The sequence below is a fragment of the Dama dama genome, chromosome 3, assembly GCF_033118175.1.
Source record: "Dama dama isolate Ldn47 chromosome 3, ASM3311817v1, whole genome shotgun sequence".
NCBI lineage: Eukaryota > Metazoa > Chordata > Mammalia > Artiodactyla > Cervidae > Dama > Dama dama.
Window position 1 is genome coordinate 36,120,929 of NC_083683.1, and position 26,845 is coordinate 36,147,773.

At 38.9% G+C, this 26,845-nt stretch overlaps 1 protein-coding gene and 1 non-coding gene across 5 annotated transcripts in view; both read right to left on the reverse strand.

Moving 5' to 3' along the window:
* The window catches only part of POC1B (POC1 centriolar protein B), a 99,015-nt gene that overhangs the window by 9,922 nt on the left and 62,248 nt on the right, over nt 1–26,845 (reverse strand). For 2 of the 4 annotated variants that reach the window (XM_061125632.1, XM_061125617.1), the window contains exon 10: nt 25,055–25,135. The exons of 1 other annotated variant lie outside the window; for it this stretch is intronic. In XM_061125632.1, coding sequence (XP_060981615.1) covers nt 25,055–25,135 — 81 coding nt within the window. Of the gene's footprint in view, nt 1–839; nt 4,388–25,054; nt 25,136–26,845 lie in introns of those variants that run through there. One more of the 4 variants, XM_061125631.1, reaches the window with a different exon arrangement.
* Nucleotides 7,389–7,491, reverse strand: LOC133049309 (U6 spliceosomal RNA). The gene has a single exon (XR_009691290.1). It is a non-coding gene; the product is annotated as a U6 spliceosomal RNA (small nuclear RNA).

The window sequence follows — 26,845 nt, forward strand, 5'->3', positions numbered from 1 at the left end:
GGACTAGAAGAATCAATATTGTTAAAATGGTCATACTACCCAAAGGAATCTATAGATTTAATATAATCCCTATGAAACTACCAATAGCATTTTTCACAGAACTAGAGCAAAAAAAAAAAAAATTTTAATTTGTATGGAAACACATAAGACTCTGAATAGCCAAAGCAATCTGGGGAAAGAAAAATGGAGCTGGAGGAATCAGGTTCCCTGACTTCATATTCTACTACAAAGCTACAGTAGTCAAGACAGTATGGTGCTGGCACAGAAACAGAAATATAGATCAATGGAACAGGATAGATGCCCATAAATAAACTTATAACCTATGATCAATTAATCTATGACAAAGGAGGCAAGAATATACAATGGAGAAAAGACAGTCTCTTCAATAAGTGGTGCTGGGGAAACTAGATAGCTACATGTAAAAGAATGAAATTAGAACATTTCTAACACCATATACTCTCATAAGTCTTTGTGCCATCAGTAGAGCACTTATCACTTCTTGTGTATTCCCTAGCAGATTATGAGGGTTACTGTCTTGAGGGTAGGAGCCATAACTTGGTCATTTTTCTTCCTAAGGTGCCTAGCATAGAGTAAGGGACACAGACTGGGCTCAACATTTGTTAAACTAAATTCAACTGACTGTCCTGCATCTGATGAGCCATCAACAAAATGTAAATATTGATAATTTGACAGTATTTGGAAAGAAATATAAACTTAAGATAATACCACTCTCTGCTAAAAATTAGTCTTAAATGCCTCCTAAAGGTGCGGTCTCTTCCCAGGTGACACGGTTGGTCAAGAATCCACCTGCCAGGAGCACTCCTATCCAGTGCAGGAGATACAAGAGATGTGGGTTTGATCCCTGGGTCTGTAAGATCTGCTGGAGAAGGAAATAACAACCCACTCCAGTATTCTTGCCTGGAAAATTCCATGGACACAGGAGCTTGGTGGGCTACAGTTCATGGGGTCATAAGGAGTTGGACATGAGCACACATACACGTACACACAAAGGCACAATGAGGGAGCAATATAAGCATTTATCACTTACCTGAAAATCACTTCTTGATTTTTATCCCCTAAAAGTATATCTTATGGTTTCTGGTGAAATAGCATAAGGATTTCCTGACAAGCATGAACACAGAAGGAGGCACTTCACATGTCAAGTGAAACTGAAAGTAGCTCAGTCATGTCCGACTCTTTGTAACCCCATGGACTATACAGTCCATGGAATTCTCCAGGCCAGAATACTGGAGTGGGTAGCCTTTCCCTTCTCCAGGGGATCTTCCCAACCAAGGGATCGAACCCAAGTCTCCCCCATGGCAGGCAGATTCTTTTCCCCTGTGCCACCTGGGAAGCCCTAAAATAAGTCAGTTTGGGCTTATAATTAACATTTCTAGTTTTGCTTTAATTCTATAAAGTAGAAAATAAAACAAAGTGAGAACAGTCTATCCAAAAGTGGTCTTGACCCCTGCAGTTAAAGTGAGTTTCCCATCATTGAAGGTTCTAAAATAGACTTGGGATGGCCACTTGTCAGGGATATTGTGAGAAATACACAAACATCAGATCAGGAAATTCAAACTGAATGCCCTTTAAAAGTCCTTTCCATTCCTGACATTCTGAGAGTTTTTAAGTCACTACATGCATACTACTCTCTCTCTTATAAAATGCCTGCCTGAAATAGACTAGGATAACAAAAAATATCTTTTGCCTGGACAAAAATAAAAGCAAAGACTCAAAGAAAGAATGGATCATTTATTTTCAATGAGAACATTCAGAATCAAGATTAGAAACTCCAATTATCTTTATATGGTATCTAAAACAATGAAGATATACCATTTATCAAACAAGATTGTTTTATTTTAGTACTTATGGGTCTGGAAAATTTTAGATGCCAGAGATATAGGAGTATATTAGTTTCCTACCATGACTTAACAAATTACCCACAAGTTTAGTGGCTTAAAACAACACAGATTTACTCTCTTAAAGTTCTGAAGGTCCAGATAGATTTTATGGGGCTAAAGTCAAGGTGTCAGCAGAGTTCCCCACAGAGTTCCTTCTGGTGGTCCTGGGGGGAGTCTATCCTTGCCTTTTCCAGCTCCTTGAGGAGGCTGACATTTGTAGCTCTAGGCTCCATCACTCTGATCTCCACTTCTCTACTTCCCTTGCTTCCCTCGATGCCCTGTAAGGACCACTGTGATTGCACCAGACCATAATCTAGGGTAATCTCCCCATCCCAAGATCCTTAACTTGATCATATTTTCAAAGCCCCTTTGCCATGTGCATGCCTGCTTGCATGCTCAGTGGCTTCAGCTGTGTCTGACTCTTAGCAACTCCATGGACCATAGGCCGCCAGGTTCCTCTGTCCATGGGATTCTCCACACAAGAATACTGGAGTGGTTGCCATGCCCTCCTCCAGGGGATCTTCCCTACCCAGTGATCGAACTGGCGTCTCTTCTGTCTCTTGAATTGGCAGGCAAGTTCTTTACCATTAGCACCACCTGGGAAGCACCTTTGCCATGTAAAGAAACATATTCACAGATTCTGGGGATGAGGACATGGACATCTTTTCGGGCCATTACTCTGCCTAATACAAGAAGTGAATAAACAAAAGAGATCCTGTTGACATGGGGTTATATTCCAGTAAATATACAGATATGTGATGTAATCTCAGGTAGTAACAAGGGTTATAAAGAAAAATAAAGCTGGGTAAGGTGTTACATTATGATTTAGCTCCACTGATGATGCATTTTTTAATGTGAAGGAAGGTAGAGAATAAATTTTGGGCATGTTAAGTTTGAGATGCTTAGGTGATTTTCAAAAGGAAAAGTCATGGATATAACTGGAAATACATGAATCTAGATTTCTGTGGAGAGGCTGGGGCTAAACATATAAATCTGGGAATTATCAGAATATATATGAGCTTCCCGGGCGGTGCTAGTCACAAAGAATCTGCCTACAATACAGGAGACCCAGATTTGATCCCTGGGTCAGGAAGATTCCCTGGAGAAAGGAACAGCAACTCACTCTAGTATTCTTGCCTGGGAAATCCCATGGACAGAGGAGACTGGCAGGCTACAGTCAATGGGGTTGCAAAGAGTTGGGCACAACTGAGGTGGCTTAGCACACAGCATAGAACATACATGTATTGACCAGTTTTCACAATGGATACAAATGAACAGCCAGGTGAAGAAGTACCCAAGGCAGGGTACCTGGAAGGGTACCACTTGCAGAAGCTTCTGTTCCCTTGGAGTTGGGGTGTGAGGCATGTAACTCTTTATAGCTATGAGTCTAGGAACCAAACAGAGTAACTGCAAAGACTTTATAAGGCAGGAAGAAAGGAGCAGGAAAGGTGACTAGCGGCTCATGTGGAAGGAGAGGTACTGGACTAGAAGCCAAGTAAGGAGAAGGGAGTGGTCACCAAGACCAAGTCGTGTAGAAAGACTGATGTGGCTGAATCACTGGAACCTGGACAAGAGTGGAATGGTGCGGCAAAAGCTGGGCTGGAGTGAATTCAGAAGAGTGAAAAAAAGGAAAATGAAAACAGGAAGACTGAATGTATGCCTTTCTTTTAAGGAGTTTTGCCAAAAAGGAGAGCAGAGCAATGCGACAGGAGTTGGAAACAGATGAGGGGTCAAATGAAGTTTTCCTTGTGAAAGATGAGAACTACATTACAAAACGTGTGCTGATGAAAAAGATCAAACAGAAAGAAAGCGCTGATGTCACAGGACAGGGAGGAGGGAACTACTTATAAATGGATTGCTAGGCAGTACTGAGCGCTCCTGGAGTTTTGTATGAATAAATTTAAGGGGAAGTCAGTCAGCATGGCTGGCTAGTCAAGTTCAGTTGCTTGGATGTACAGAGTTGGCAGAAAAATTTAACCAGGCTGAAGTTTTGGGGTGACTACAATGGAGAGAGAAAGGGGACAAGGGCATGGCTAGGATGATGACTATAGAATCTAAGCCCATTAAGAAGAGACGTGCACACAGACACAGAATGTGAGCAATGAAAAGGCAGAGGCTCGGTGGATTGGCGTTCCTCTTGGGGCTGATGAGTTATCAAAACTGCAGGGCTAGAGGAAGTGGTGGCCAGTGAGTGGGAGGCTTTACACTGAGTTTACCATCAACACAAAGGATTCAGACGGTTACTGAGTTCATCTGAGAATCCTGACCAGGAGAGGATGGATGCATTTCAGAAGTGAGTCAGAGTGTTGCTCTGTCTTTGGTTCTTGCCTTGAGATCAAAAGCCATGTTAACCAAGGTGCGCATGGATTAATCAGAGGCAGAACACAGGGCTATGGAGTCACCCGTGCGGGCTTGTCACAGGGCCACGACACAGGTAGGGTTCATTCTCAGTTTCTAACACTCTCAGGAAGAAAAGGCTGTTCGTCCTGAAAGAGAAAACCACATCCATCTTATATCCAGACAGTGTATTGTACATCCTTGTAAGAACCTACTTATCTGATCCAGTCGGATTGATTTAAAAATATTTCTAGGATAGAATCGGAGAATGTCATGCGAAATTTGTGTCTCCCAGACTAAATTTGCTGAGCTGAGAAAGCCTTCTGTTTATCCCTTGGGAAAAATCATACATCTTTTTTTCTCAAAGAGAGAAAAAAGCAGCTTTGGGGATAACGTTTTACTGAGGGCTTTGATTTCTCTCTTCAAACCAAATTGAAAATTTCATTTTTGTCAGAAGACTTGAAAAACACCCCTGCCTCAATGCAGCTATCAACTAGAATATCTGAATGATTAATTCAGTGCCCTTGGAAATGACAGCCAAGGCCATAAACCTGTCTGTCTTTATTTTAATCTTTACTATCATCTCCAGAGAAGCTTATTAATTTTGAAGCCATGAATAGGTGGGATAGAGCTAGGACAAATAAATTTGTGCAAAAATATCCTTCCATGTTTCATGATTAGCCAAACATAAGCTATGAATCCCTTAAAGGAATATTTGTCTTCAAATGCCCTGTGCCGAGTCTCCAATTGTGCACTATCAGATAAATCTTAATTAATGATAAAGCACTACCCAGAATTATCTAGGGGAGATGGAGAAAGAGCACCGGTAGTCCATTAACTAGAATTAGTGCTCTCTCTTCTAAGCTAACATAAAACTAAAAATGCTATTCCCAGTATCCTAGATGAATATAAAACCAATAAAACTTTCTGTAAATTCTAAAGAGAAAAAGCGTAGTTATTACATCTCTTGTAAATCCTGCTGTTATACCCGAAAGGCCTACAGACTAAGGGATTCATTCTTATTATCTCTTTCCTGTAGAATCAACAAGAACATTTAATGCAAACTGCTGAAATGACTAGGGTAGAAATCAACCATTATTTATAGCGATACCTCACTCTGTTCAAAAAAGGTGTGTGTGTGTGTGTGTGTGTGTGTGCGCGCGCACATCTAAATTCTGAGGCAGGTAGTAGCTTATATTGTACAATGATGTACTGCTTTAAAAGATGTTTTACATTTAAGTAAGGATCACATCTTGCAAAAACTGAAGTTTGATCTGGAAGACCACATTTGGTTTAGTTTCACCCACATCATGTCTCAAAAAAAAAACAAAACCCATCTGTTCATCTTTCAGAAAGCTACCCCTTCTCTGAATCCACATCAGCCATCCAGTGAAATTAATATAGGCATGAATAAGAGACGCAACCTCACTGCAACACTAACATTTCTGAATGAATCTGGAATCCTCTTTTCATCTCATAATAACTGATGTTTTTAAGTTCTAATTTTGCTCTTAAAATTCAATGAAAATACCAAGTGAAGTTAAGTCAGAAAGAGAGAGACAAATACCATGATATCACTTATATGTGGAATCTGAAATATGACATAAATGAACTTATCTGTGAAACAGACTCACCACAAACATTGAGAAGGTAGGGGAGGAATCACTCAGGAGTTTGGGATCAGCAGAAACAAACTCATATATGGAATGGATAAACAAGCTCCTACTGAATACCACAGGCAACTATATTCAGTGTCCTATGATAAACCATAACGGAAACCAATAGCAAAAGGAATGTATATATATGTATAACTGAATCACTATGATGTATAGCACAAATTAACATAACATTGTAAATCAATTGTAATAAACTTGCTAAAAAATTCAGTGAAAAGGTATAGGAATAATAAAGCAACCCTCTCCCCCACCTAAGAAATAAAGTATACTCTACCTCTCCCTCTTAAAGGATGCCACCATCTTGAGTATGGTGTCTGTCACCCCAAGCTATGTGCCTTTACTTTGATCACACAAGCTGACATCCCTAAATAGCAGTATTGCTTTTGCATATACTCAAGCTTCACATAAAATAGTATTACATTAGGTCTCTTTAGCAGTTGCTGTTCACCGTGGGATTTGCTACAGATAAGTCTGCTTCACTTATTTTCACTGCCGAATAGCATTCCACTGATGGATTATTCCGTAGTTTATGTATCCTTTGTACTGGTAACTAGCACTGAATTCCATAGTAAGCACTCTTACAAATGTGTCCGGTATACAGGAAGGTGAGTTTCTCTACAGTCATAGTTTTACCAGATATTCTCCCAAATGATGGGATCAACCTACTATTTCCTGAGCAGAAGAAAATCTCCCCTTTTTCTACAAAGTCAAAAATATTTGATAGACATTTTAAATTTTAACAAAGTAATGGACAGGAAATGATTTCTCAAGGTTTTAATTTTATTGTGCATTTCTTTGATTATTGGTGACTTGAGCATATTTTACGTGTATAGAGATCATTCTTCTGCAAATTGCCTATTTAAGTCTTCTGTCCACTTTTTAGTTGGTCTACTTCTCTTTTTTCTAATTAATATTTAAGAGTGCCTCATGTAGAGAAGTGCAAATCAGAACTACAGTGAGGTACTACTTCACGCTGATCTCCACTGTGGACTCTGTCTCACCCTGTAACAATACTGTGTGTGTGTGTGTGTGTGTGTGTGTGTGTGTGTGTGTGAGTCGCTCAGTTGTGTCCGACTTTGCAACCCTGTGGACTGGAGCCCATTAGGTTCCTCAGTCCAAAAATTTCTCCAGGCAAGAATACTGGAATGGGTAGCCATTCCCTTCTACAAGTGAATCTTCCTGACCCAGGGATCAAATCTGGGTCTCTTGTATCACAGGCAGATTCTTGACCATCTGAGCCACCAGGGAAGCTCATTCTTAGAGCTTAATGAGTCCGCAAGCTTCAAAGAGCTTCACAATTGCCCTGGGTATTTTTGGCCCTTTGCTCTTCCATATAGGCCATGAAATCAACTTTCTAGGTTTCATTAAAAATCTTACTGGATGTTTATTGGAATTACCTTGAATTTGTAGATTTATTTGGGGAAATCTAACATCTTTATGACCTTGAGCCTCCCTATTTACAAATAAAATATTCCAAAACACATGGCACCTTTAATAAATTCATGTTATCCTCTTGTGGAGGCCACTCTAGTATTTTCTGTATCTTTTCAATTTCAGTATATGTGCTGCAAAAGCAAATACACCACCACCACTTTAGTATCATGGTAATGTACACAGAGGACCAACCAAACCAACAAGCCAAAGGTACTCCTCAAATAACTATCCTCATTGTTTTTATGAAACGTAAAATTACCACAGAATCAAAAGGATTATTTAGAATAAATTTTTGAAAAATTATTTCCTGGGCTTACTGACTCCCTCAGATAAATAATGCCATCCCTTGACATTTTTTACAAGCTTGTCTACTATTCCTTAAAACTCTTCAAGTGCCAAGAGTTCAGGAGAAGTAAGCTGTGTGTGAAAAGTCATGTTTTAATTGTACACATAAAATAACTCATGTTTCATGCTTTGCTCACTTGAATAAGACTAGCTTCCTCACTGTGTTTTAATACTATAAAGAAGCAATTTTAAGGCAGGAATTCATCCAATCATTTAACAAAGCTACATTCAGAAAACTGGCAAGCTTTACAGAACATCTTTTAGAGGGCAAATATTATATTTATTTATGGTTCTGCTCACCAGCTAGCATAATGTAAACATTCTAGTATGATTAATGACAACTGTGATTATAACAGGAATGTATATTCACAGCTGGGTACTGAGAAGCACTGTTTTATTTATTATTCATTATATCATTCAAAAAACAGAAAGTGAAAGCTTTCTATGTGATCTTGGTATACACAGTGCACTTTATATTAGTTGATTTTAATTTGCATTTGCAAAATAATGAAGTCATTCCTCATCTTCCCCAAATAGATGCAATTTGTCCCTGTTTTAAATCTCTATAAAAATTCAAATTTTGTTTCTTCAAGGCAGTTGTCATTTTTCCTTCCGTTTCTGCTGTTTGTAATACTGTGTAATTACCCATGCTGACATATAATATGGCACTATATGAATGAGGCATCAAGTCACACAGACTCGGGTTTAGTCTTGTCTGTGTGCTAACTGTGTGACCTTGGACAAATTCCTTGGCCTCTTCAAGCCTTAGTTTCCTCATCTGTAAAATGAAGAAATTTTATTGGGATGTATTATAAGGTGGTTGTCCCCACTGAAAAAATAAATAAATTAAAAAAAAAATTGCTGATTCATGTCAATGTATGACAAAACCCACTGAAAAAATAAATTAATAAAAAAAAAATAAGGTGGCTGTGAGAATACTGGTAAAGAGTTTAATCTATAGTCTGTAATCAATGACCTATCATTATCAATATTATCACATTGTGTCCTCCCCTGATTCCACCAAAATCTAAACTGCACCTTTCTAGAAGACAGAAGTCATACCTCGTTTTCTTTTAGATACTTGACAATATGGTGAGTACTGCCTGTATAAGGCATGCAGAAAATAATTAATAAAATCTGTTGAATTAAACATAATTTTCTATCCATTATATTCAAAGTCTAAAAAATTCTCCTATGTCTGGTTTCTCTAATTAATAGGCTATTTAAGGGCTGGTGGCAGTTGAATAAATAAATGTGTGTGTGCTCAGTCATTCAGTCGTGTCCAGTTCTTTGTGACCCCATGGACTGTAGCCCACCAGGCTTTTCTGTCCATGGACTTTCCAGGCAAGAATATTGGAGCGGGTTGACACTTCCTACTCCAGGGGATCCTCCTGACCCAGGGATCTAACCTATGTCTCTGGCATTTAGGACAGAGAGCTTATAAGTAGAAAATCAATAACAAACACTTCATTATAAATAACTGAAGATGCCATGTTTTACTGTTTGATAAACATACTATATTTTTCTTTCCTACATTTTTATATGTTTATAGTGTAGAAAGGTATGGGTGTTTTGCTTCTAATTTTGCTAGTGGAAGAAACTCAGAAACCAAAGGATAACAACCATGACTTGATAACTAAGAAGGACCTACTGTACAGTACAGAGAACTATACTCAATATTTTTAAATAACCTATAAGGGAAAAGAAACTGAAAAAAAAATGTAAATATATCACTTTGCTCTACACCAGAAACTAACACAATATCATAAATAAACTATACCTCAATTTAAAACATTAATTTTGAAAATGACTGTATTTTTAAAAAATTACCATGGGGAACATGGTCCAGGAGAATTCATGTTCAAATATATCATAAAGTTCAAAAATATTTTTCACGCCATCATGAGTCAAAGAGAATATGAACTAGATTCAGTAACTTTATAAAAAGAGTGGTTAAGAATCATGAAAATTTATTTGCATTAAACACATACTCAGAGGAGTAAGCAGGAAGTTCTTAAAGAGGAAGCCACGACACCACTAGAGCACACTGCTACTTATAGCCATTAAATGCAACCCACTTTATCTGCTTTATGTTTCTGTTACAGTATTTACCAAATAATCAGCATTATTCAGACAGTTGTCTAATGATTCCTTCGGATGAATGAGGTGAGATTACTGCCGATCATCTATCAAAATCGTTAATGTATCTGGTACGGAGACCCAGTTTGGGGATCATCCCGTGGGACCTTACATCTTACTCAGTTAAAGATTCTTAGATCTGTACTTCTGCCTGGATGCTCCATACCCAAGCCCTGGCTCTCACTGCCATTATCTACCTAGGAGCTTTACACTTGGGAAGTGCTCTATACTCCTCCCTCTCCTCCTCATCTAATCAGTAAACAGAATTTTAACTCTTTCTCTTCAGGATCTCATGGCTCGGTCTTCTCTTCTTTATTCCCCTCCATGTTACTGCTGCAGATCAAACGCCTCCCACCCTGTATCTGGATCACCATTGCACTTGCCTCCTAATGTTCATGCCTCCAGTCTCACTTCCCTCTAACCTCTCCTTTATCATGTCTCTAGAGTAACTATACTAAAACCCAAATTTGCTCTTGCCACTCTCCTGCTTAAAATCTTTCAGTGGTCTGCCAAAAATTATTAGGGTGAATCCAAATACCTTCAAATGGCATTCAAGATCATTCATGATCCACCCTCATCTTTTCTCTCCTGACTCATCTCTTGCTATTCCTCAGCCCCAAGAGTCGGCTACTGTTCCCCGCAGCCAACCAGGAATGTTCATGGTTCCCTGAATTCGCCATCCCCTCTCAAGCCTTCTCACCCTTCTCACTGAACTGTGTGTTTTCCACAATGGCAGGCAAATCCTTAAAGAATCAGCTCAAATTTCAACCCCTTCTGGGAAGTTATCTCTGATTAAGTTTTCTGTCCCCCACCCTCATTTTCTGGGCTTCTCTGGTATATCAATGGTAAAGAATCCACCTGCCAATGCAGGAGACATGGGTTCGATCCCTGGGTCAGGAAGACCCCCAGAGAAGGAAATGGCAACCCATTCCAGTATTCTTGCCTGGGAAGTCACATGGACAGAGACTGGTGGGCTACAGTCCATGGGTCCTCATAAAGTCAGACACAACTGAGCACACACACTCTAATTTTCTAGCACTTACACACATGCACACATGCACACACTCAAACTTCTTATTTAACCACTCTATTGATGTACTCCCATAGCAATTTAGGTATTTATCACTATTATTGGACTGTCTTTCATCTGTGTATTCTCATTGCTTGGTATATAATAGATGCACAGCACATATAATGAATAAAAGATTAATATATTCTAACTGTCTCTTTCTGAATGTTTTTTGAACACTCAGAAAACTAAGATCATGGCATCTAGTTCCATCACTTCATGGGAAATAGATGGAGAAACAATGGAAACAGTGACAGACTTTATTTTTTTGGGCTCCAAAATCACTGCAGATGGTGACTGCAGCCATGAAATTAAAAGACGCTTGCTCCTTGGAAGAAAAGTTATGACCAACCTAAACAGCTTATTAAAAAGCAGAGACATTACTTTGCCAACAAAGGTCCATCTAGTCAAAGGTATGGTTTCTCCAGTAGTCACGTATGAATGTGAGAGTTGAACTATAAAGAAAGCTGAGTGCCAAAGAATTGATGGTTTTGAACTGTGGTGTTGGAGAAGACTCTTGAGAGTCCCTTGGACAGCAAGGAGATCCAACTAGTCCATGCTAAAGGAAATCAGTCCTGAATATCCATTGGAAGGACTGATGCTGAAGCTGAAACTCCAGTACTTTGACCACCTGATGTGAAGAACTTACTCATTGGAAAAGACCCTGATGCTGGGAAGGACTGAAGGTGGGAGGAGAAGGGGATGACAGAGGATGAGAGGGTTGGATGGCATCACTGACTCAATAGACATGAGTTTGAGTAAGCTTTGGGAGTTGGTGATGGACAGGGAAGCCTATCCACGACTGAGCAACTGAACTGAACTGTACTGAGCTGTTTCTTTGCTCACCCTGCCCCCTCTACTCATTGTTCAACCCACTTCATACTGGCTTGCACCTGTATTAGTCCACTGAAAACGTTTTCCAAAAGGTGACCAAAGACTTTTGTCAAATTCATCATTTAAAAAATTCTTCTCTTAGTTTTCAGCAATGTTGACACTCCCATCTTCTTGGAAACACTCCTCTCTTGGTTGCCTGGACACCACATTCTCCTACCCATCCCTTCGCTCCAGCCATCTTTTCAGTCCCCAGAGCATACCAAGGTCCCCAAAAGTCTCTGCATGTACAATACCCTCAGCCTAGAACACGCCTGCAGTCCTTAATGTCCTCACATCAACTCTTACTGAAGCTTTAGACCAGCACTTCTCAAATTTCAATGTACACATAAGTAACCTGGGGATTGTAACATGCAGAGTCTGACTCAATAGGCCTGGGATGGAACCCAAGACTCTGCATAGATCTAAGATGCTCCCAGGTGATGATCAAATAAACCATGGACCACATTTTGAATAGCAAGGCTTTATATCTCAGCTCCAACAACTTTTTCAGGGAAACTTTCTCTGATCCTACCTCACTTACACTCCTGACTCAATCAAATGCACAATTCCTACTTTCGCTGTATCATGTAACTTTCCATGATAGCTTTGGCTCATCATCATAACCTACATCCATCCTCCTCCCCCTCCACCCCCTATTCCTATTTAGTTCCTGGCATATTCATTTTTTGAAAAATGAATGAACAATGTCTGTTGAGCCAGCCCCTGACTTAGGCTGAGTCATTCCCTTCAGGATGCTACACACCACAAGGTTCACCAGACTGAGCTCAGCTCCTACAGAAATACAGCTCATCTGTGGTTAGTAGCCTGTAAGATTTTCTATTCCTGCCAAGATTCACTCATCTAGGGGCTGCAGAGCCATGGCAGAAGAGTAATTCCATATGTACTGGTTTTTCTACTCTGACAAGCTGGTTGGCCATGTCCTCCATATACACAGTCTATTAGTGCTCCAGATTTTCTTGTGCTAGGTATATAAGAAGCAGAGGAAAAAAAGTAAATCCTGGTTAATGTGGTCAGATCCAAATCTCCCTCCTCTCTCTTTTGCACTGACAAAAACTTTCAGTACCTTCTGAATTTTTTCCATTCAAAATTCATTGTTAGATTCTCAAAAAATCCATTTTTTTTTTTACATTTAGGAAAATAATTTTGATTTAAAATACTGTAGAAAAAATTATATAGGTTAATAGCTGGATACAACAGCTAGAACATTTATATGAAATAAGTTTTGAGGTGGAATATAATGGAGGAGTTTAATTGCATAAAGCATGGCAACCAGAAGCATTGCCACTGTTGCCAAGAGAACTGCCTGGAAAAAGTGCCAAAGCAAAACTAAAAATAAACAAATAAAACACAGTTTGAGATAAATCCCAGGAATGTCATTTCTCTCAGCTAATAAGTACATAAAAATAGTTACTGCACATAGTAACAGAAATAATAAGACCTTAATGCTTGATTAAAATATTAATCATGTAATACCTTAGGAAAGACTGTTGCTCTTTAAATAAAATGCTTCAAGTATACTTCAGGGAAGAGATAATTTATCTTTAAACAGAATTTTCTTTCCAATTCTGTTTGATGAACCTATCAGTATACTCAATTTTTAAAATGGTGATTTTTTAAAAACATATTATTTGCTTAAAATGTTTCATGTCATTTAATTGTATGTCAGACAGAGGCTGTTTCCCCTGAGTTGGGAGGAAGAAGGTGTGACTCTCTGATAGATGAGTGGCCAAAATGTAAAACAGCTATAGCCTTATGGCATTTATAAATCACATAATATATATAAACTATTTCTTGAAAAAGAAAAAATGAGGTTTTTAAATAGTTTTTAACAGCTTGAATTTTTTTCAGTAATTTTATTGTGTACTGAATTTTATAGAGAGTACACAGAATTTTCTAAAAGTACAAATCTGGAAGACTGAATTTCTTAGTCAAATTCTTCAAAAGTTTCAACTGATTTTCCAAAGCACACAGCGGTCTTCACTTTATCTTAAAAGAATGCTTAAAATGAGCAATTGTTTTTCATCCTGAAATTTCATTAAACGATTATTATCCCTAAAATGTATTTTTCTGAGTTTAGAATAACATTTACTCTGGTACTTTGTTTAATGCTAGATGTCATTTAACATGAATTTATTTCACATAATATCAACCTTAAAGAATGGGCAAAATAGGGCACAGATTCATTGTACTGAACCTGTAGCGTCAAACAGGAAATTTCCAAGCGACTTCTGAGATGTCTTTTAACATTTCACCTGTGGGGACAAGGGGTAACACTAACAGGACATAATTACTCCCCAAGACGAGATGGGAACTGAGTCTAAGGAGCCGTGAGCTTTGGGACTGGATCCCTAATCTGAGCAATAATAGCGGCAAGAGAGAGAGGAAGGTTGGAGGAGACAGTCTGGGTTCTACAAATAGGTGCACAGCTGGACAAGTGCCTCGAATCACTGGAAAGAAACCCCAAATATTACGGGCTTGAGCAAGCTTTTGAGCCTTGTTCATAAGATTTCCAGACCAATGAACAGAGTATTTACCAAGAAAACATAGCTCAGTTAAAAAAAAAAAAAAGTCAATGGAAAATGATATTCACTTTATAAAATTCACACTGTAACCAAATCTGATGGACACTGACATTATCACCTATTCCACACAGGAAATTATATCTGTATGCACCAGAAAGAATACCAGTAACACCAAAGAAACCTTATGCACACACAATTCTTGCCACAAAGAATACTCTGCCTTAAAAAAAGATTAAAAAAAAAATTAAAAAATTAAAATAAGTTACAGGGTGAGGTTGAGGACCTCAGACGGTCCCTGAAGTAAAAGAAAAGTAATTACAAAGTCCTGCCAAGGAGGGAAAGCCCAAACTCAATTTTTGTCAACTGTCATAATGATGTTCTATACAGTAATTTTTTCCATCATTCCAGAATCAAATCCAGTCATTCACACTCATTTACTGTTGTTAAACATGGTATGAATATATAATATTCTATCACTTGACATAATATATTTTATTTAACTCTCTTAAAGGATATTTGTTTGATTTGTGTCCATTTCTTGTTGCTGTTGTTTAAAGTAATGCTGAAATAAATACCCTTTAAGTTTTTTTCTGTACATCTTATTTATTTAGGATCTTTAGTATGATCATTCAGAACCCAGCAGGAAAACAGAAACCACAACAGTTATTTTAATAGAGAGAATTTAATATAGGGAACCCAGTTAGACAGGTTTGGAAGTCTGCAAAGGCTAAAAGGAAGCACAGAGGTGAGAAGAAATAGTAAATGCATGAAGCAAGCCCCACTTGGGGCTGAAGGAACAAAGGAAAGAAGCTGGTTTGTTAGAAAGTTAGACACTCAGAGGCCCCTTGCTGAGCTGAGATGGTTTGTTCATAGGAGGGAAGAGGAATGTTCATTAAAAAGACATTCTGAGAGGAAGAGGAAATGCCTGGCATTCCTTCTGCATCTCTCCTTCAACTTAAAACAAACAAGTAACTCTTATGTGCTTCAGTAAAACAATCCAAACAAATACACGAAAAGTTAAAAGAATTTTGCCACCATAAATGCTGAAACCCACCAAAATTTTGTAGTGATCTATCTGGAAAGCAGTTTAAAAAGTACATATGATATTAAAGTTGGGCTTTATAGTAACCATCATTGTTTCAACCAAAGGAAAAAGAAAATACTGTAGGAATTAGGAGAAAAAAAAAAAAAGGAAGTCAAATTATACCAGAACATTCCTCAGTTGTAAAAGTCATTTCAAGTCAATCGTAATGTTTAAATCATAGGGGCTGATGGGTTGGTTGGTTTGAAGCAGCTTTCTGTATGCTCGAGGATGGATGACGGTGCACACAGAATGGTACCTTCTACTGAGGCCTGACTGTCTCAGAAAGGAAAAGCAGGGGGAACGAAAGACACAGAACTAGGCAAGCAGCAGTGAGCTTCAGTTGCCAGTTCCCTCGGGTCATGAGGATTTCAATCTCTCTTAGGACCTAATATATTAATAGTTTACATCACCTGACGTCATAAAGCACAAAGAACTGACAGAAAAATTGATTTCAGCGGACCTGTGGACTACCTCCACCAAATCATTAGCTGTCAGGTGGCTAAATAAAGGAGCAGAGGCAGCTAGCTTCACTGTATAAGCAGCACCGAATAACGCAAAACCAGACGGGTGTCCTATCTGGGACAGCTGCGGGTGAGGCTTACTGTTTTCCACACGGCTCTAACAGAGCCGCGAGTGGCGTTTAGCTCCAGAGCAAACCCTCCTCCGGGTCAGCAGGAAGCTGGTTCAGGGCAGGCCGTCCAGGAGACAGGCCCTTGGCAGTCATGTCCTGTGTGAAAAGCTCACTGCTGTTCCTGCATTCCTCAGGGTGCCTTTCTGCTCCTCTCAGAGGATGTTGCTTTTCCACAGGAAGAGGAAGGAACCAGTTGTTACTGGATGTGTGGGCTGAGGCTGTCGGGCATTTTCAGCATGCCTCAGTCTCAGCTGTGGGAACTGGGGATGCGGCTTAGATTCCCAGGCCTGGGACAGCCCGGGGGAGCTGCAGCAGTTCAGAAACCCAGGGGCTCAGGAAGCTGGGAGGCAGAAACGATACCTGGAATTTTAACACCTCCAGTTCCCAGCAATGTGCTCATTTTCTAAAGGAAATTCAAAAAGGTATTTCCTCCGTTGGGCTCCCAGAGAGCATGTTTTATAAAATCCTTCTGTAAATACTCGGTCTCTCCATTACATATAGAAAAGTTTAAGTCCTAAACCACTTTTGTCAACAGGCTATAAAGACCAGTTTTACTGCACAAATTTTTAACTAGGACTAAGCCTAAAATTTTAATTAGTATAAAATTTTTGGTAAAAGGAAGCACTCACAATGTAAGCTTTCTTCCTCTGTGACCTTGACACTTGAAGGGAGTGAAGCTCAAATTAGTAAATCCTTAATGACAGCTGAGTCAAACACTTAGGGACTTTGATTATTATGATTTTTATAAAAAAGTATATTTTATTTGGAGGAAAAAAAGAAAGCCTCTGACCAACACTATTAATCTCCCTTTACAGTGGTACTTAGTAAATCAGGTTTTTGAAAAAGCCACGTTCCTTTAACAGACTAAAAAGTTTTAGTTGGTTGCTTTTTTCCATAATCCCAAAACACATTTTTTTTTTTTTTAAAGGTCAGTTATCACATTTACAACTGTTGGTAGTTCTTATAACATATGGGTCATGATGTACCCAAGCAAGGATGCAACTAACTTGAAAATAGTCTCATTCTCTCTAATGTTTTCTCTAAAATAACTTGTATCTGAAAAAAAAAAAAATGTGTTTTCTATTCTAAAGGGTAAGAGATTTATGGAACTGTATTTTTTCTTATTTACTTCTGTTAGTTATCATGTGTGACTTTTTTTAAAAAAATGTTCTGACAATTTAATTACTTTATTTCTTTTAGTTTCAAAGAGTGAGGTTTTAAAATTATTTCTCAAACTCTGATAAGAATTCAACTTTTACTCCTAATATCTAACAGTTACACAACTTTTTGAGACACTGAATTAAAAAAGTATTACTGTATCTCACTTGACATATTTATTATCATTTGAAATTAAGACTAATTGTCTTAATAACATGAGGATAACTGTGGAAAGAACCTCTGTGTCAAGTCCAGAGCTGGGTTTTACAAATGCCTATGCTTATTTTCTTTCAAACACTTAAGAGTGGGGAAAGGAGAAAAATATTGAGGGCCACTGAATCAATGCCTAAAGAGCCCATAAAAATGCCTTTTCCTAAAGCTTAGTAAGCAACAACAAAAATACAAACATATCTAGTTTTGGCAACCATATGCACTAAACTAACAAGTCAAATGCTACCTTATAAACTATTGCAAAGTTTAAACACTTAAAAAAGAACTTCACCTACCCCCAACTTTAGATGCTGTTTATATGATAATCCAGGAATGTTATCATACAGAGAAGTAGTGTAAGCAGAAGCTTTGTGCAACGTGATTTTTACTGGTGTTCCTGGAAAGGTAAATGGGGTATCTGGGGACAAACCATTGCATATTGCCAATTTACACTTTCCAAATTACAAATTTTAGTTTTGAGACTTTTAGGTTTGAATACACTATTCTTTCAAATAAGTCTTTCCAAATCTTTGCTTACATAAGCAGTTAGGAACTGGAATAACTCTGAACTAGTTATGCAATGTTGTCTAGTAACCAGGATGAACTGTTGCCACAACATCCATGGAGATATCCTCTCTGCATTGGCAAGTTTACTCTCTGTCTGTCTTTTTATTTTATCAATACATCAGTATTTTCAGATAGCATGTATCATATGACAACCTCCATGAAACTGGATTAACTTTAACCTTTCTCTTCCTAAAAATCGACTGATGTGACCGTGACCATCTTTCCAGAAGGGGAAATCAATGAACTTTGCTAAAAAATGCAAATCTAAAGGACATCTTGGAAGGAAGAGAATGTTTCACCATTGTCCTTCTCCAAGTCAAAGGAACAGTACAGTATTTCTTGCTTTGATTCAGCTGACCACTTTCTTGATCCCAGAAAAGAATATAGGAAAATCAAAGGTCTTTTTTCTCTCAGCAACTCCTCTGGTAAAATGATGCTGAATGGGGAGATAATCTCGGCCACCCGGAGATTACCCAGGGCTGCACCTTACTATCCCCGGGGACAGGAGATAGGGACTCTCACAGCTGACATCCAATCTGTCAGGAAATCCTCTTGGCTCTGCCTTCAGAATATCAATACATTCAGAATCAGATCACTTAAAACCTTCTCCTCTGCACCCTGGATCAAGCAACTCCTGCCTCCTGCCTGATGATTTCATTAGCTTCCAAACTGGTCTCTCTGCTCTCCTCCACCGCCTTTTCCCAATACTTTGGCCACCTGCTGTGAAGAGCTGACTCACTGAAAAAGACCCTGATGCTGGGAAAGACTCAGGGCAAGAGGAGAAGGGGGCGACAGAGGATGAGATGGTTGGATGGCATCACCGACTCAATGGACATGAGTTTAAGCAAACTCCAGGAGACAGGGAAGGACAGGGAAGCCTGGCATGCTGCAGTCCATGGGCTCGCAAAGAGTCAGACCCGACTGAGCAACTAAACACCACCACCACCAGCTTCGCCAGCTGTTTCTCCATATGGTGGCCAGAGTGAACCTATTACAGCACTTGTCAGATCGTGCCTCTTCCTCTGAAGGAACCCCACCCCCCGGGCAGTGGATCCTCCTTACTCCCAGTCTGGCTTTCTATCACTGCTCCCACTGGCCTGGAGGGCCTCCCCACGTACTCATCTGATTTGTTCACTGCATTCCTTCAGTTCCTTCCACAAACACCACCTTTCACACGACTCCTGTCCTGACCACTCTCTCTAAACGCACCCCTCCACCTCCCCGAGTTCAGTGCTATCTACACCTCTGCACTGTTTCTGTCTGCTATACTCTACGGTCTATTTTTTAAATCTGTGAATTGCTTGTCTCCCCTTCTAGAATATAATGCAGGCTCCCTGGGTACAGGCACCTTGTTACTCACGAAGTATGGATTGAGAGCTAACACTGTGTGCGGGCAGCTATGCTCTTGGCATTCTGCCACATCTGCTAGCCCATGAGTCAGGCGATGTCAGAGACTCCAGATGAGACGGATGCACCTGCCTTACTTCAGTACGTATCACATTTTCAGTCACTTCTGAGGCATCTACTTATACCTTGCTTTCCCCACCTGGAATGTCCCTATCAAAATTCTACCCATCTCCAGTCAGGTCAAGACCTGGTCAAAGGTGTTTTTTTTTTTTTTTTTCTTTAAGAGATGTCTTCTTACTTCCTCTAGCCCATTCATGACCTTTTACCAAATCCTTCTGTTAATAATCTTTCATTTGACAATCATATACCCCGGCATCTGAACTTCCCAGGTGGCACTAGTGGTAAAGAACCTGCCTCACGATGTAGGAGATGTAAGAGATGCGGGTTCAGTCCCTGGGTCGGGAAGATCCTCTGCAGGAGGGCATGGCAAGCCAATCCAGTATTCTTGCCCAAAGAATACCAAGGACAGAGGAGCCTAGTAGGCTACAGTCCATAGGTCACAAAGAGTTGGACACAACTAAAGCAACTTAGCATGCACTCTTGGCAGCCAGTATTTTGAAACTGACATTTATACTGTGTTTTCTCTCTACCTAGGTTATAAGTTTCCTGAGGTCAGGCAGACACCCTGACATCCTGTCTTCAGGATGTCATGTGATGCCTCCATGCAGTGTGGCTTTAAATATTTTGACTGATAGAGCAAAAAAAGAGACTGTAGACTTTGATTTTCTCCTGTACTGCAACTGTCGACTCTCAGTTATTTAAGCAAATTTAATCTGGAAACTGTCCCTAATTCTAAAGAAAGGCATATATATTACGTTCATACTCTATGTAGTTCCCAGAGTGAAAACGAGAAACACGGTTCTCTGAGAAGGTCCATTGTTTTGATGGTCAATCAATTGAACATGAGCAAGATTGACAATTCCATTGTAGTCATTTGTTGGAAAAGTAATAATAAAATACATCAAAACCTAGGAATATAGTTTATCTAAAAATAACAATTTTAGTAATCTTAGTATTTTAAGTAAATTTTGCTTAGTCAGTATTTTTAAGAAATGCCACTTTATATAGACAATTGCTCTTTGAAAGAAAAGCTATGACAAATCTAAACAGCATATTAAAAAGCAGAGACATCGGGCTTCCCTGGCAGGACAGGGCTGGGACTCTGAGCTTCCAATGGAGGGGGTGTGAGTTCAACCCCTGGTTAGGGAACTAGGATCCCGTATGCTGCATTGCACAACCAAATAAATAAAGTAAAATAAATTTTTTTTTTTTAAAGCAAGACATTACTTTGGCACAAAGGTCCATATAGTCAAAGCTATGGTTTTTCCTGTAGTCGTGTACGGATGTGAGAGCTGGACCATAAAGAAGGCTGAGCACCAAAGAATTGATGCTTTCAAATTGTGGCGCTGGAAAAGACTCGAGAGTCCCTTGGACTGCAAGGAGATCAAACCCGTCAATCCTAAAGGAAATCAACTTTGAATATTCATTGCAGGGACTGATGCTGAAGCTCCAGTGCTTTGGCAACCTGATGCAAGAGCTGACTCATTGGAAAAGACCCTGATGCTGGGAAAGACTGAAGGCAAGAGGAGAAGGGGTGACAGAGGATGAGACGGATGGATGGCATCTCCAACTCAGTGGACGTAAGTTTGAGCAAACTCCAGGAGATGGTGAAGGACAGGGAAGTCTGGTGTCCTGCAGTCGAAGGGATCACAGAGTTGGACATAACTGAGCAACTGAACAACAACAGAGGAATTCCTGTCTTGCTTGCCTGGTGAGGAGAGGGGCTGAGGATGTAGCCACACCACATGTCAATCTAATGTTAAATGGCTCCGTACAATTTTGATGACAAAATCTTGGTCTATTTCTAAACGAATAAGTGAAAACATTAAAATATTCAATGAGAATCTTGAACTAAATAATCTTCAGAAGATCAGTATTTAACAAGTGACAATGTAATTAGAATAAGATTCAGAAATTTGAGATCATTTTTAAACTATGTCTATGTGACAGCCTTTACAGAAACATTTTTTTTTTTTTATCAACAAAGCTTTAAAATGCAGATTGGGAACAGCTTATTTTGATCCTGAAATATTGTATCAAGCTTCCTGCCTGGCATCAGAGACACAAGTGCAAGCCACAAAGATACCAGCGGTTACACTGTATCCCATAATTTCTTCTCTGTTGTAAGAAGGCATCAGAGCACAGATATCAATACACTAAGATCTAGAAATCTGCCTGAATGTAATATTAAATCAAGTCAAAACAGGAACAGAAGCCAATTATTTCTTATATCATAAAAAATCTGCTTTTATCCTATTAATAAATTTCACAAAATAAGTTTTAAAGAGTAATCTTTTTATATCTCATCTTGATGAAAATGAATTTCTAAAGAAATGTTCTTCCAGTCTGCAAAAACCAAACAAATCCCCCAAATAAATAGTAACCATAATAACAAAAACAAAAACCACCTTTAAATACTGCTTTTTTTGGCTTCCAACATTTCTCTGGATTTTTAAATTATAATCACATGCAAAGTTCACACCATACTAGTGCTATATGCCAGAATAGAAACAAATATCCTTTACAATTATGCTTGACTTGTTGTGCAGAAGCAAAAGAAAAGCAGCCAATATGTAGAGGAGATGACAGATTAAGAAATACCATGAAATTAGCGGGCTTCCCTGGTAACTCAGATTGGTAAAGAATCTGCCTGCAATGCAAGAGATCTGGGTTCAATCCCTGGATTGGGAAGATCCCGTGGAGAAGGGAATGACAACCCACTCCAGTATTCTTGCCTGGAGAATTCCATGGACAGAAGAGCCTGGTGGGCTACAGTCCATGGGATTGTATAGAGTTCATGGGATTGCAAAGAGCTGGATACAACTGAGTGACTAACACATACCACAAAATTAATGGAAAGGCAAACAATCACAGTGATTTCACTTTAGTTTTCTAACTGCTTATCTATCAATAAGCTAAAAGAAAGATACACTGAAAATTTAAAGGAAAGCTCTTTAAAGATACTCCGTATAAAATCTAAATGCTTCATGAGCATCTATGTTTTCAGAAAATGTGTTAGTAAGAGAAATACAATCAGGATTCTTTATGTCTTGCTGGGAGAAAAGCAGCTATCTTCCAGATTATAGGTAGGATCTCATTAGCCCAATTCCAACCCAATTCATAACAAATGAGTTTTTGTTTTCTGTTTTCTTATTTATTTTATTTTTACGTAGCATTGAGCACACAACTCAAAGTAACGGTGGAATCTTCCTTTTAAGACTTGTATGTTGGGCTGAACCATGGGCAATCACAGATATTAGATTGTTTTTGCCTACAAATGGCAGCATCATATGATTCAATCTAATATTATCCCTTAATGTGGATAATAAATGTAGTCTTCAGTCTTATTACACTGTTTTGTAACACAACTACAAACACCGCTACATGTTTATTATAAAAATTATCTTGCCCATAGAGAATAGACTTGTGATGGCCAAGGCAGGAAGATGGATTGGGAGGTTGGTTAGCAGATGCAAACTATTGTGTATAGGGTGGATAAAATCACAAGATAAAAAGACAGGTTTTCTGTGTAACACAGCAACTATATTCCCTGTGATAAACCGTGATGGAAAAGAATATTTTAAAAATGTATATATGTGTATAGCTGAATCGCATTGCTGTACAGCGGAAATTAACATAACATTGTAAATCAACTACACTTCAACTTGGAAAAAAAAAATTGTCTTCTTGAGGTCCTACCTACTCTGTATTCCTGAGTCGGTTGCTCAGCCATGTCTGACTCTTTGTGATCCCATGGACTGTAGCCCACCAGGCTCCTCTGTCCATGGGATTCTCCAGGCAAGAATGCTGGAGTGGGTAGCCATTCCCTTCTCCAGGGCATCTTCCTGACCCAGGGATCAAACCCAGTCTGCAATGCAGGCAGATTCTTTATCCATCTGAGCCACCAGTGAAGCCCTGGCATTCCTGATTTAGGGCCCCATAATGTAGACACTTGACTTTGATGCTTCTTCAACACCACCCAGGGACAGACAGCCTGCTATCACTTGCGAGCTGGCATTTATGCTCACCTCCATAGCATACTATCAAGAACACCTGGATTCCTCAGTTCATGAGGCTTTGCAAAGTTTGAAGGGTACTGGCAGGGAGAGTGAGTCTCAAAGTTCAGACCAAAGACTTTTGATGATCTCTTGTATCTTCTAAGGCAGAAATATCCAATTTTAGTCTACCAACTACCTCACAAGAAGGCAGCACATCTCAAAAGCCACCTATCTTTTGCTCCTCTACTGGGGCAAAAACTCAACTCATCAGAATTTATAAATTTCAATAGCAGGCCCTTTGAGTAATTCATTGAACATAAATGTATTGAGCACCTACTATAAGCTAAGCACTGTGGCAAGAATTTGATGTCTAGTTAATCTTTAATCTCATAAATAACTTATTAATGCAGGAATGCTCATAGGGTTATTTTATAAACATGAACATTGTAAGAGATAAGACCACAGACCTGCTTGAGGTCCTAGTGCATGCATGCTAAGTCACTTCAGTCGTGTCCCAGTCTTTGTGACCCTATGACCTTATAGAGCCCATCAGGCTCCTCTGTCCATGGAATTCTCCAGGCAAGAGTACTGGAGTGGGCTGTCATTTCCCCCTCCTGGGGATCTTCCCAATCCAGGGATAACCCACGTCTCTTCTGTGACCCACCCTGGCAGGTGGGTTCTTTACCACTAGCGCTACCTGGAAAGTTACCAACAATTCTTGGGATTCTCTTTGACAACCAGCCCCTAGGCTGACCCTCCAAGCTGACTTCCTGTCTCTGGGACTTCTTATGACTGATCTGGGAGTCTTTTCTGCATGGCATTCACCCTAAAAAGACCCTTTAATAAGCAGACTTCTTTCTGACACAGGATAGACTAGTTCTCTGCAGAATTCCTCTATAATAAATAACAATTCTTGACATCTACTGGTAAGTTTATAATATCGTAATGTCAAGGGCTTTTCTTGCTTGTTTTCTTTTTGGCCACATGTGAATAATTTACCCCAAGTGTTTAACTATACTGACTCTATTTCAGCAGTGTTGCCAAAGACCATGCCATTCCTCCCATTTGTTTATAGGACGAGTTTTGCTCTAACAGAATTGATGGCAGAAACGATCTGCCTTGCAAAGATTAAGCACACTCAAATTGAAAGGCTAAAACTCTCAATTTTTTAAGACTTCAGCTACACTGAGTAAATAAATTGTATGTATGCAAATACACCTTAATTTTTGGATTATCCATCAAGAGAGATGAACAAAGGAAAATGACTACTTTTCTTACAGCTTCTAAGGAGAACAGAAGTAAGTTCAGCACCTCTGAAAGGTAATTAGCAAAGAAGGAAATCTCTTCTCTAACAGCACCTGAAATGTCACATGGACCACCTAACAGGAGACGAGACAGCATGGATTCTCCGGCCCTCAAGGTCCTCAAATTACTTTTCTGGAAATTGGTACTCCTCCCCCTGGTGGCAATTTAGACACATTGTAAGTTGACTTTTCATATAGGTTTTTTCTAAACTGTTAGGCTACTTAGTCAATTTTATAATCTTTTCTCCCACACACTTTTTAAGGAAAATGGATTATGCCAAACAATTAAATACCACTTAGATGCCAAAGGAAACTTACTGTGGTAGAATCAAAAGAAAGGATGTCCACAACAGGGGGAGTAGAGGTCTGCAAATCGATTACATCAAGCTTTGGATTAATCTGCATATATACATTAAAAAGGCTAATATTAGATTTTTATACCATAAGAAATTGGATGTCATTTGTAACAATCTAGAGGGTATTTCCTAATATATTCTAAAATTAAAATATATTTGTACACTAGCATGGATACAAAATTTTTAAATATTAGCCTATCAAATCTATCAGTATGTAAGAAAAGATCATTGTGACCACGTTTAATTTATCCCAGGAATAAAAATTGTTTTTACATTTGAAAATCAATGGGATTCACCTATAAAGGGCTATTAAAAGTAAAATAAATAACCCACCTTAATAGATGCAGAAAAAAATCCTAGCCAGTTCAGTAAGACAAGAAAAGGAAATAAAAGCATTGATGTAAGAATTGAAACAGAAGAAATAAAAATTGTCATTCATATATAATTATCTATAAAGAAATCACAAAAGAATCTACCACTAAATCATTAAAACTAACAAGGGAGTTTACTAGATCCAAAATTGATACACAAAATCAATTACATGTCTGCACTTTAGTACACAGAAAATGTAGACTTTTAAAAATCATAATTTACAATACTATAAAAATTTAAAAATACATCAAAGAAAAACAAAGATGCATAAGACCTTTATGGAAAAATAAAACTCATGTAAAGATATTAAAGAAGTTTATTGAAAGTTATACCATCTACTGGCACAAAGACAGAAATATAGATCAATGGAACAGAATAGAAAGCCCAGAGATAAATCCACGAACCTATGGACACCTTATCTTCGACAAAGGAGGCAAGAATATACAATGGAAAAAAGACAACCTCTTTAACAAGTGGTGCTGGGTCAACCCACAAGTGGTCAACCACTTGTAAAAGAATGAAACTAGAACACTTTCTAACACCATACACAAAAATAAACTGAAAATGGATTAAAGATCTAAATGTAAGACCAGAAACTATAAAACTCCTAGAGGAGAACATAGGCAAAACACTCTCCGACATAAATCACAGCTGGATCCTCTATGACCCACCTCCCAGAATATTGGAAATAAAAGCAAAAATAAACAAATGGGACCTAATGAAACTTAAAAGCTTTTGCACAACAAAGGAAACTATAAGCAACGTGAAAAGACGGCCCACAGATTGGGAAAAAATAATAGCAAACGAAGCAACAGACAAAGGATTAACCTCAAAAATATACAAGCAACTCCTGCAGCTCAATTCCAGAAAAATAAATGACCCAATCAAAAAATGGGCCAAAGAATTAAACAGACATTTCTCCAAAGACGACATACAGATGACTAACAAACACATGAAAAGATGCTCAACATCACTCATTATCAGAGAAATGCAAATCAAAACCACAATGAGGTACCATTACACGCCAGTCAGGATGGCTGCTATCCAAAAGTCTACAAGCAATAAATGCTGGAGAGGGTGTGGAGAAAAGGGAACCCTCTTACACTGTTGGTGGGGATGCAAACTAGTACAGCCACTATGGAGAGCAGTGTGGAGAATTCTTAAAAAACTGGAATTAGAACTGCTATATGACCCAGCAATCCCACTGCTGGGCATACACAGAGGAAACCAGATCTGAAAGAGACACGTGCACCCCAATGTTCATCGCAGCACTGTTTATAATAGCCAGGACATGGAAGCAACCTAGATGCCCATCAGCAGACGAATGGATAAGGAAGCTGTGGTACATATACACCATGGAATATTACTCAGCCATTAAAAA